We start from the raw sequence: 10,436 nt of genomic DNA, 5'->3' as shown, positions 1-10,436 counted from the left end.
ACATCTGTTATAGTAGCAAGAAGAAAATCAAAGGCAGTATGGGTCAAGGACTATTATGATCCCTTAGTGGCTCAGCCACTATCTAATTGCATTGATGTTATTTCCATAAAAATACCACCTATAGATTTCAAGAATGATTAAGTAGCGACAATATCAATACGATTAGCTCTAAAATCTGATCCGTGTCTCTAAAACGTTAACATAGACTAATACAAATTCTTCAAACTTAGTGGGCTCAATATGTTTGTAATGGATTAATCATAAACAAGCGTATGGACGGCTGGACCCACTTTTCTCATGGAACAATAATGAGTGAGTAAAATTCTGAGGGAATGTCAAAGCGGATAAGGATCCTAAGGATTCTCACATCATAGTCATTCATTGTACATCGTGCGGTCAGTTTTCGTTAGTTACTATTTGTGTTTAATCTTAAATAAAAAAAATTTAAAATGATTTATAACTGCATGATATTCGATAAACAGTTAAAATGTAAGGATCCCTAGGATCCCACAATTTGGATCCGGATGGGATCCAAATCCAAAGCTTTGGCCTTTTGTGGGTCCACTTTTCTATGTGGAATATGAGTAAGAGCAGGTAGAATGGGCTTGCTCAGTTGGCTTGGTTGGTCCAATCAATTGGGCCTTAAAGATATTAACAAGGCATTTGGGCCTTCTGCCTTTTTGCAGATAAGCAAATGCTCTCTCTCTCTCTGTAAATGGTGATGCGCAAAGAAAGGAGAGTCGAGAGGAGAAGGATGCAAATGAAGTAGCAGCCGTAGGGGGTGGAGAACAATTAGGAACAGAAGAGCAAAAGCAGAGCAATGATGGCACGAGTGGCATTGCCATGGCGGAACGGACTCAGAACCAGAGTTCCGGCGGGAAGCAGAGGCTGCAGCGGAGCTCAGACCACCTTGAGAAACGACGCCGGCCACCCGATTATCATCTCTCCTCCTCTCGTCTCCTTAGACATACCTGACGATTGGGCTCCCGGCACTGCCCAATCTGGGTTTTCTTCCCCCTTGAGTTTCTGTAAGCTTCCTGCTTTCCCATCTCTGCTGGTTAGCTTTCCTCTGTTTATCTGCTTCCATTTCATTTGTTGTCGTGTTTAATGTGTTAATGTTACAATATTTTAAGTAAATTAAGTGGTATTTGATGGTTTGTAGAAAACCCAGTTCCTAAAATTTTGATTTGTGTTAGTTCATCACAGTATTATGTGTTAAAGTTTCGATATTTCTTTTGGGTAAATTAAGTTGTATTTGATGTTCGTTCGTTTATGTGTCCATATCATTGTCGCCAACAAAAGCTACCTGACATGTTATCTGTACATTTTCGACAATACTGATATGCGTAAAGAAGCACAAAGAAGATTTCCTTTGTAATGGTGTTATGTATTGAGGGTTTCAATATTTTGAGTAAATGGAGTGGTACTTGATTGTCCCAGAAAATCCAAAATTTTGGAACTTTGATTTGTGGTATTTCGTTATAGTATAATGCATTAATGATTTCAATCTTCGTTTTCATGCCCACCTCAGCAAACGAGCAGAAAGCTGCTGTGATTGATGGGAAATCGATAGCGGATGAAATTAGATCAAGGATAGGCAGTGAGGTGAGGAGGATGAAGGAGAGCATTGGAATGGTTCCTGGATTGGCTGTAATTGTGGTGGGCCACAGAAGGGACTCGCAGACTTACGTCCGAAACAAGGTGATGGCTTGTGAAGAAGTTGGAATCAAATCAATGGTTACTCAGCTACCTGAAGAGTGTACAAAAGATCAACTTCTTGGCGCTTTATCTTGTTTCGATGTGGATCCCTCTGTTCATGGTATTCTCGTGCAACTTCCTCTACCACAAGTAATTTCTTAATCTGTGCCGATACTTCTTTAAGCTTTATTTTGTGCAATATGCTGTTCTGAGAGTAAGGATGCATATAGAGCTAGACTAAAATTGAAGTTATATGTGTTATGTTGTATTTTCTCTACAAATAATTCATTTCCCCAATGAAAATGTAGTAGATGGTCATGATTCTCCAATGCCTAGATAATTTGAATCTTAAACATAGGTGATTAACTAGAACGATCATTTTATTAAGAATGATAAAACAAACTTATATACTTGTTAGCTATTACTAATAAGTACTTTACCTGAAACTACCACACTCAAGGGAATGCCCCTTTATTGGGGATCCTGCTTGACTCAAAAACTGGGTGGGATAGGCTTTAAAACCTAAATCTATCACACAATCACCCACCGATTGGAAGCTTCCCCATTTTAGAATTCAGTTCCCTTAAAAACCACAGCACATTTCAAGCAAAACGGTGTCTGGATTGTGCTAATCCAACAATTTCAAAGTTTCGGTCACTTTGGGATTGCAGGCCCATACGTTTGGTTTCAAGCTTGTGAGATCCCTAGTTGACAAAGTTGAATTCATTGGAAGAGTACAGCCACTCGCCGAACTTGAGACTTGACCCTTGAGCACCCTAGTGGATAGTTATTACTCTTAGATCACGTGTGGCAAGTTGGCAACTAAATAGTTGAGGTTTTGATGCATTACATGTCAGAACTTGCTGCTGTTGTATGGATGACTTACAACAAACTGTCTGGGGCAGCATTTGGATGAGGGAAGAGTTTTGGATGTGCTGAGTCCAGAGAAAGATGTCGATGGCTTCCACCCGATTAATATGGGAAATCTAGCTATGAGAGGAAGGGAGCCATTGTTCATTCCCTGCACTCCCAAGGGTTGCATTGAGTTGTTGCTCAGGTCTGGTGTGGAAATCGCGGGGAAGAAAGCTACTGTGATTGGGAGAAGTAACATTGTCGGACTTCCAGCATCACTGCTCCTGCAGGTGATATTATATTCTTCAAAAATGAAATTAATAGTAAACAATCCATAGATCGCTAATGTACAGGTATAATTTTCTTCAAATTGTTGTGCAGAGGCACCATGCAACAGTCAGCATTGTACATGCGTTCACAAAGAACCCAGAACATATCACCTGTGAAGCCGACATTGTGGTCACAGCTGCCGGAGTGCCTAATCTGGTCCGTGGAAATTGGCTGAAGCCTGGAGCAGTTGTTATCGACATTGGAACTACTCCAGTTGAGGTAAATACCAGACTCCTCCATCCATTAAGTTATAACGTTAGAGAATCGAATAGATACCACGATTGGATAATGTTGATTAAGCTTCTGTTATATTGATCAACTAATGGCAACGCCATAGCAGCATCCGGTTTTCTTGCACCTTTTTTTAGTTAAAAGTTTGAATTTGGCAAAACAAAATGACTGCTGCTTTATTACTTACTTTCCGTATGTTAATTGACATATACGTATTGGCAGGACCAAAGCTGTGAGCATGGTTACCGTCTCACCGGAGATGTTTGCTACGAAGAAGCAGTGCGGGTGGCATCAGCCATCACCCCAGTGCCTGGAGGAGTTGGACCCATGACAATTGCCATGCTTCTATCAAACACCCTTGACTCGGCAAAGCGAGTATGCGCCTTCACATGAACTGTAATTTGTTGATTGTAGCATAGTTTTGGTCATGTTGATCTGCTGGATTTCAATGCTGTTTTCGACTTTTAAACTTGTTTAGTTACAGTGTACAAATAATAAATGGTTGGCTGCTGAATCAAATTTTCGGGCTGATAGCCGCGTAAACAGGTAATATACAAAAGATTTATAATACAACATTCTGCACCTTCAACCATCGTACGCCCTCCTGATGAAGGAAACCAATCTGGATATCCAAACCTCAGGAGAACGCAACGTAAAAAAACGAAATGAATAACATGGTACAATTCAATGCTGACAGAAATCACGAACAGCATCAATCTGGCGTGAAGATAAAGTATCCACGCTTCAATCTGCGCAGACTCTAAACCAGTCATTCTTCAGCTTCAGTCGCGGGTTCAACCGGCTCTGTGACTGGCGGTATGCAATCTACCTTGTAGCGCAGCACCTATATTCCAGCAAATGAAAGATATAAATGTAGGAAAATTCCGATATTGAACATCGGCACAAAAAGGGTACCAAAAGATAACAATGAAACATGTAGAGTCCAAACGCGACCAATTCATAATAAAGTTTGAAAAAAGATCAGATTTTGCTTTCGATCTCTCAAAGTTGAAAATAAAGTCGTCTGACCAACTTTAGCTACTTTGTTAGAGATGGAGACTTAGCAGCCACTAGATGTAGTTGCATAGGATTATTGAAAAGAAACGCAACAGAATATAAACAAAAGAGGCCAACTCTGTTGACAACGAGATGATCCAACGCAACTTAACGGTTCAAACATCAAAGTGAAGTTTTCAAGCAGCATCTAAGGCCCGCTTGTTTTCAGGCAAGAATAATATGTAAAGCGGCGAGGCAAAACAAAAACAGAATATCTACAAGATACAGAAACATGTCTGCGCACCTTCTTAAAAAAACTTGAATAGGAATTGTCCCAAATCAGTTTGTAGTTTCCCGCCTCGCATGTGCAGAAGTTTCCCTGTAAAAGAACATATATGTTGAAGCCAGGACATTGATATGAAAAATGATGTTCTAACACCACAAATAGCCAGAAATAGCAAAACTTACTTGGTCAGACTCGAAACGTCGGTAAGGTAAAATGAGCTGTGGTAAAACCAGCAATGCCCCCAACGTTATTACAAGAAAACCAAAAAGTTAGAAAGAGCAACAAGAGAGTGAAAAGAAACAACAAAACAAGGGTTGAAGAGGAAAAGAATGAAGTGAACATAGTAATTAATAACTGACACGTCATCGTTAAACTTACAGATTTTTGCCCAGAAGGATTTGTATACTCAACACTAAATCCAATATCCTGACCACCAAACATAAATATCAGTATGGGATGTACGTTGTCATAAATTTTGCATAAAGCAGCAAACGAGAAATCCCAACAATGCTTTAGAACAATACCAAGTTTATCTTCCCTTGTACAAGCGAGAAATCCCAAGCAATATATGAATTTATTGCGTCCACAGCCAATGAAACCTATAAGAGTAATGAAGCCACATTAATTACTGGCTGGGTATTAGTTAAACGGCAACAATTGTTAAGAAATAAATCAATAGAATTACACCCCCATGCATGTGAACACTAAGCACGAAATCATGAGGAAAAAGAACAAGTACCATGAGAAGATATATATAAACAAACCTCATGAATTTTCCCAGCTGGAACACTGGTCTCTTGGTAATCATCGTTATTCCTATACAGAAGAAATTAACAAAAGTTTTAATTCAAAATGACAAAAGATAATTTAAACAAGTAAAAAAGAACTAAACTAGAGTCTCATTGCCCCACCTTCCTTGTAATGCGCCCGCAACCTCTGCTGGGATAAAAAAGGGGGAATTTGCAAAGACCTCACTGAAAAAAATGCATACGTAAATTGATATAGGAATAAGCGCAACCTAGCAGCAGGACAAAGGAAAAACAGGCTTGCAGCCCAATATGACAACACTGCTTTTATTTTGGATGTGCAAGTATGTGAGTACTATCATGCCTATAATACACAAGCAAGCAACCATGATTAGCAATTTCTTACTTCTACAGGTGTTTACACAAAAGGATAGTCAAATCAAACCCTTAGCAAAAGGAAGGGGTATATAAATTGAAAGGGCGATGTTACTGGCACTCCAAAAGAGTCATTGTGCACTCCTCACAAGTGTATTTTTGTTTAGGGTGTTGCTATCCACACACCAGTTTTTACCTCCCACACACTCTTGTTAATTTATGTCCATTTGATCTTCTCCAATTCATTCGATCTGACGGCTGGAAATTAAGAGGGGATGTGGGAAGTAAAAAGGGGTGTGTAGATAGCACCACCCTCTGTTTATAAATATATAAAGTTTGGAGTGCACATTAACTTTTTTGGAGTGCCAATAAAATCTCCCAAATTAAAACCTCAAAACCAATATGCAAGTGATTAATACAATGACAGCGATAATAATCATTATCGTCAGGATGACATATGGAATTAAAGTTGCCCAATCCAAAACAGAAAAAGGAGTAATACCTGATGAACGTAATAAACCTTACAAATTCAGTGGTGTAGACATCAACAACTTCTTCCAAGACTGCTAACTCTTGCTTGCTTCTTCTCAATTCATAAAACAAATGAAAGTGTCACCGTTAAAAACAATAGAATTACATCTTGAACATAACAACCGAAGGTAAAAAGATTCTCACAATTTTCTAGTCTCAAATCGCCCCCAAGACAACGAAATAAAGAGTCGTATAAGAAGGGCCATAGTTGTAAGGCTGTATAAGGGTGGTCCATAACGTTGTCTTTGCTCTTCCATGGGCCTATTGATGAAGGATACAATAAGAGTATAAGACATTCATTACTATAGGAAATGCAATCAAACTACTCCCCCAATAAAACTTACCCATCATCATCATTTATCTGGCGAATAAAATCAAGTAAAACCTGCATCAAAAAGGAAGTGCAGGAACAGTTACCAATGATCGACAATCCATAACATGGAATCAGTAAAATATACTTAAATTCATCTACAAATATATAAACTGAAGTTCCATCAAATAACTACGCTCTCACTAATACATACCAAGGAAAAACAAGAAATCTAGGTAGACAGGCAAGTCAAACTGTTAATTATTGATCACACCATTAAGAATATTAACCATGAAAATGAACAAACCAGCGGTGGATATACGGGTCCATACAAAGCATAAGGTGTAGTAGGCAAATTCAGCCAATAATGTGGCAAGCAAAGGCCGAGAGGAGCATACCTGTGGAACCCCCACCAAGTACTTGACAAGCGTCTTGTAGACACCAGTTGCAGAACCAAGCTGCGCTAACAGTCTCCTCCTGAAAAGTTTTTGGGCCGAGTAGAATGTGAGGTGGAGCACGTGTTGCTTTTCACTTGATTGGCAAACGAAAGGAGGCTTACCTCTCCATTTGTTGGTTCCACAAGAGAGCATAACGTTCACGTATAGTTGCTCCAGAACTAACCAAAGCTTCAACCTCTGCTTGCTTATTCCTCTCTGAACGCTCCCGCTGTAGTCTGATGAGCCTTCCCCGAAAATCCTGTGGAATGTAAGTCATAACTGCAGGCAGCACATTCAGAAATTCCATTACGACCATAGAAAATTCATGAATAACTCATCGAAACACAACACGGGCAAGTGAGAGGGAACTACCCGTGTTGAACACACGTTCGGAATTTTTCGCTTGGAAAGTCTCCAATGTCTTCAAACTGGTTTGAAATTTCTGGTGGAGGCGATCAATCACAGTAGCTAGTTCAGCATCATCAGGACTGGACTGCATTCGAAGCTGCCGAAAGAAACACGAATCAAAACACAACGAAAAGGCAGCATCTTTCGCAGCAAAAACGGCTTACATTAACTTAGCTTAGACTTACAGTTTGAGGCCAATGGGGTTTTTCAAGCAAAAATAGTATCTCTTCCATATGCTCTCGATTCTTCCACATGTTTTCGTCGACTTTATGGGGAGGTTCAGTCTCCAATTCACTCACTAACAATCTCTCCTCGCCTAAAAATCAAACCCATTCGATTGATTCCTTATGCAAGATATTGAATTTTAGAGATTGCAAAGCAAAAAATTGGAAAAAGTTGATCACTTTAGCAAAAATATGTAAAATTTTCGAAAGGGTTTTGAAATTACGAAGACCTTGAGCCGCCGGAGAGTGGCGGAGCAAATCGGCGGTGAAGGATCGAATCTCGGCTGAGAGGCGAGCGACGTCGTTTGAGAGAGGGGGGAATTGGTATGTGTCGTAGTAGGAAGCGAGAAAAGCCCTGGTTATTGGTACTATACCCTCCGTGGAAGCCATTTTTACTTGTGAGCAAGACCAGTCCAACGCGATCTCCCTTTACCTATCTTTCTCTCTCCAGCTTTTCTGTGTTCGTCGGCAACAGGAAGAGGGGAAGAGGAAGAAGGAAGTTACGGTGGAATAACGGATTTTGAAAAAGAATAAACCAAATAGAGAGTAATTGAGTCAAGTCCACGCCACTACCCACCATACCACTCTTAACTTGGATCAAGATTTTCTCTCCTTCTAAATCACTCCTCTCCCCTTCCCTCCCCTCTCTTTCTCTCTCCCTCTTCTTTTGATTTTTATCTCTCAATAAAATATTAATGTGTCTTAATTGTGATCGTTTTTTTTTTCTTTCTAAATACAGAAAATTTAAAGTGTAGAATGAGATTTTTGTATAAAAAATAGAAATTAAAACCACCTTCTCTAGTCATTTAACTAACTCAGTGCTTATTTGAAAATATTTTCAAAATGACTGGAAGTGTTTTTAATTAAAATGTTTTTGGATTCTAAAAATACTTGCATTTTTATTAAAAATTAGTTCTAAAAATATTTTCATCAAAACGCTTTGAGCCATTTTAAATACATTTTGAAATGAGGTCTTACTTATTTTGAAATTCTAATTAGACTAGAGATGTACATTAAAAGTCAAAATGGCCATTTTATGTTTTTTGTCGAAAAGTCAAAATGGTCATTTAACAATGACAAAATCATATGGGCGAAAGTGCAATAAAGCGGAATGAGTTATTGAAATTGAAGCAAAGAAAATAAAATAAAGCATAATGGGTTAACAAGACGACGGCTTTGAGAGATGAACAAATACAATGTAGAAATCTCTACATTCATGCCAATGCCAACCCCCATTCCGCCGGCCAATTTCCTACGCATCTCCAGCTTCACTTGTTTGAGTCCACTGCGTAGCAAACTTCACCATCGAACCCATCAAACAAGAAGGAAACATAAGCTTTCAAACGGCCGGAAAGAATTTGAAAAAATTTACTCTTCTGTTTGTAGCAATGCAATCTTTGACACCTCTGAGCTATTCGGATATTGCACCTTGCGCTAGTCGAGGGACTGGAGTCGGCCACCATGGGATCACAATCGGGAAGAATCTGAAACAATTAAATTTTCTGTTTCCAACAATCTTTGACACCTCTCCGGTTACAATGTTGCACCTGATAATATCTTTTATCCAAACATGGAACTTCTTCGTATCTACTATCATATACAAGGTATCCTCGTTATTTTGGTCGAAAAATACCCCCTCAATCTCTGTCCATGGACCTATCACAACCTTTGTTTCATCCACCAAGTAAACCCTCTTCTTAAGTTTCACAAACAAACTCTTTGATCCTTCATGGATACTCACCCTCGGATCTTCTTCTTCTTCTTCTTCCTTCAACTCACAAATAGACAGATTGCCGGAAACATAGTCGTAGTTGTGTAAGAGTATATAACTGAATCATTTAGATTGTGCCATCTGTCATTAATACAGTGGCTAGATTGAAGGATACGATTGGGATATTCTAGCTATAACAAGATCAAGATAGTATATAGCTATTATTCTGTAAGAAGATTGTAAGTAGAAAAAGTAATAAAGAAAATAATATCTCTTTCTTTCTCTAAAGTCTTCTCTCGTCTCTTTTCTTCTCTCTTAAGCTTTCTTTCTTCTTGTGTTCTATGTTAATGGCTTCCATCTGATATGGTTAACATGGTATCACTCGCCCTCTAAGCTTCGATCGTAAGCTTCTTCGATTCTGGTTTCTTATGCTTCCGCTCCATTCTTTTCATCTTTGTGAATCACTTCTCTGATTTCTGGGTTCTAGTTCTTGCCCTTTTCTTTGATTTTTACTCTGAAAATCTTTGCCCACCAACTGTTTGGTTTTATTCCTCTGAGAGAATTATCACTATGGTTACTGCAACTCAACTGCAAATCTTGCAGTCTCCAATTACTGGGTTGATGTCCTCTGTTTCAACTTCAGTTTCGGTTAAATTGGACGACTCCAACTACCTTCAATGGCATTTCCAAATGAAGTTAATGCTTGAAGGCTATGGAATTATGGATTTTGTTGATGGAACAAATCCGTGTCCATCTCAATTTTCTATTGATTCAGAAGTTACTGCTTATGGGTCTGGTGCAAGAATTGAATCAGATTTGTATAAGGTTTGGAAGATGCATGATAGGGCTCTCATGCAACTTATCATTGCTACCTTGTCTCCTATGGCCATTTCTTGTGCAATTGGGAGTAGTAGTGCTAGAGATCTATGGGTTCGTCTTCAAGAACAGTTTTCTACAGTAAGCAAGACCTCTATTTTCCAGTTAAAGTCTGATCTTCAAACAATCAAGAAAGGGGCTGATTCTGTCTCCCAATATCTTCAACGCATCAAAGAAACAAGAGACTACCTTGCTGCTGCTGGTGTTATATTTGTCGATGAAGATATTGTCATATTGGCATTAAATGGTCTACCTGCAGAATACAATACTTTTAGATGTGTTATTCGTGGCCGAGAAAATGTGATTTCGTTGAAGGAATTTCGTGCCCAGTTACTTGCGGAAGAAGCTACTATTGAAAACAATTCATGTGTTTCCTTTCCTACTGCAATGATGGTAAAGAATCAAGCTTCTCATTCTGGTGCTTC

The 10,436-nt window shown here is 39.0% G+C and overlaps 2 protein-coding genes across 2 annotated transcripts; one reads left to right on the top strand and one right to left on the bottom strand.

The window, feature by feature from the left end:
* The first annotated feature begins 674 nt into the window (after nt 1-674).
* Nucleotides 675-3,630, top strand: LOC103433804 (bifunctional protein FolD 1, mitochondrial). Its single transcript, XM_008372095.4, has 5 exons — nt 675-1,028; nt 1,532-1,848; nt 2,604-2,840; nt 2,932-3,099; nt 3,334-3,630. Exons 1-5 carry the CDS (start codon nt 821-823, stop codon nt 3,502-3,504), a joined length of 1,101 nt encoding a protein of 366 aa, XP_008370317.3. The 5' UTR covers nt 675-820; the 3' UTR covers nt 3,505-3,630.
* Nucleotides 3,622-8,068, bottom strand: LOC103433803 (uncharacterized). Its single transcript, XM_008372094.4, has 15 exons — nt 7,655-8,068; nt 7,386-7,516; nt 7,165-7,297; nt 6,915-7,071; nt 6,754-6,832; nt 6,390-6,430; nt 6,190-6,306; nt 6,017-6,097; nt 5,305-5,367; nt 5,158-5,209; nt 4,918-4,992; nt 4,772-4,819; nt 4,576-4,611; nt 4,412-4,486; nt 3,622-3,955 (listed from the first exon to the last, which is right to left on the bottom strand). Exons 1-15 carry the CDS (start codon nt 7,812-7,814, stop codon nt 3,881-3,883), a joined length of 1,323 nt encoding a protein of 440 aa, XP_008370316.3. The 5' UTR covers nt 7,815-8,068; the 3' UTR covers nt 3,622-3,880.
* Between the last annotated feature and the right edge of the window lie 2,368 nt (nt 8,069-10,436).

This window comes from Malus domestica, chromosome 04 (genome assembly GCF_042453785.1).
Source record: "Malus domestica chromosome 04, GDT2T_hap1".
NCBI lineage: Eukaryota > Viridiplantae > Streptophyta > Magnoliopsida > Rosales > Rosaceae > Malus > Malus domestica.
This window is presented reverse-complemented; position numbering and strand designations above follow the sequence as displayed.

Coding starts and splice junctions, on each gene's coding strand:
- LOC103433804 (XM_008372095.4), top strand. CDS start 821: ATGATGGCACGAGTGGCATTGCCATGGCGGAACGGACTCAGAACCAGA. Junction 2,841..2,931: donor CAGCATCACTGCTCCTGCAG/GTGATATTATAT, acceptor ATTGTTGTGCAG/AGGCACCATGCAACAGTCAG. Junction 3,100..3,333: donor TTGGAACTACTCCAGTTGAG/GTAAATACCAGA, acceptor ACGTATTGGCAG/GACCAAAGCTGTGAGCATGG.
- LOC103433803 (XM_008372094.4), bottom strand. CDS start 7,814: ATGGCTTCCACGGAGGGTATAGTACCAATAACCAGGGCTTTTCTCGCT. Junction 7,517..7,654: donor CCACTCTCCGGCGGCTCAAG/GTCTTCGTAATT, acceptor TTTGATTTTTAG/GCGAGGAGAGATTGTTAGTG. Junction 6,833..6,914: donor TGGAACCAACAAATGGAGAG/GTAAGCCTCCTT, acceptor AAAACTTTTCAG/GAGGAGACTGTTAGCGCAGC.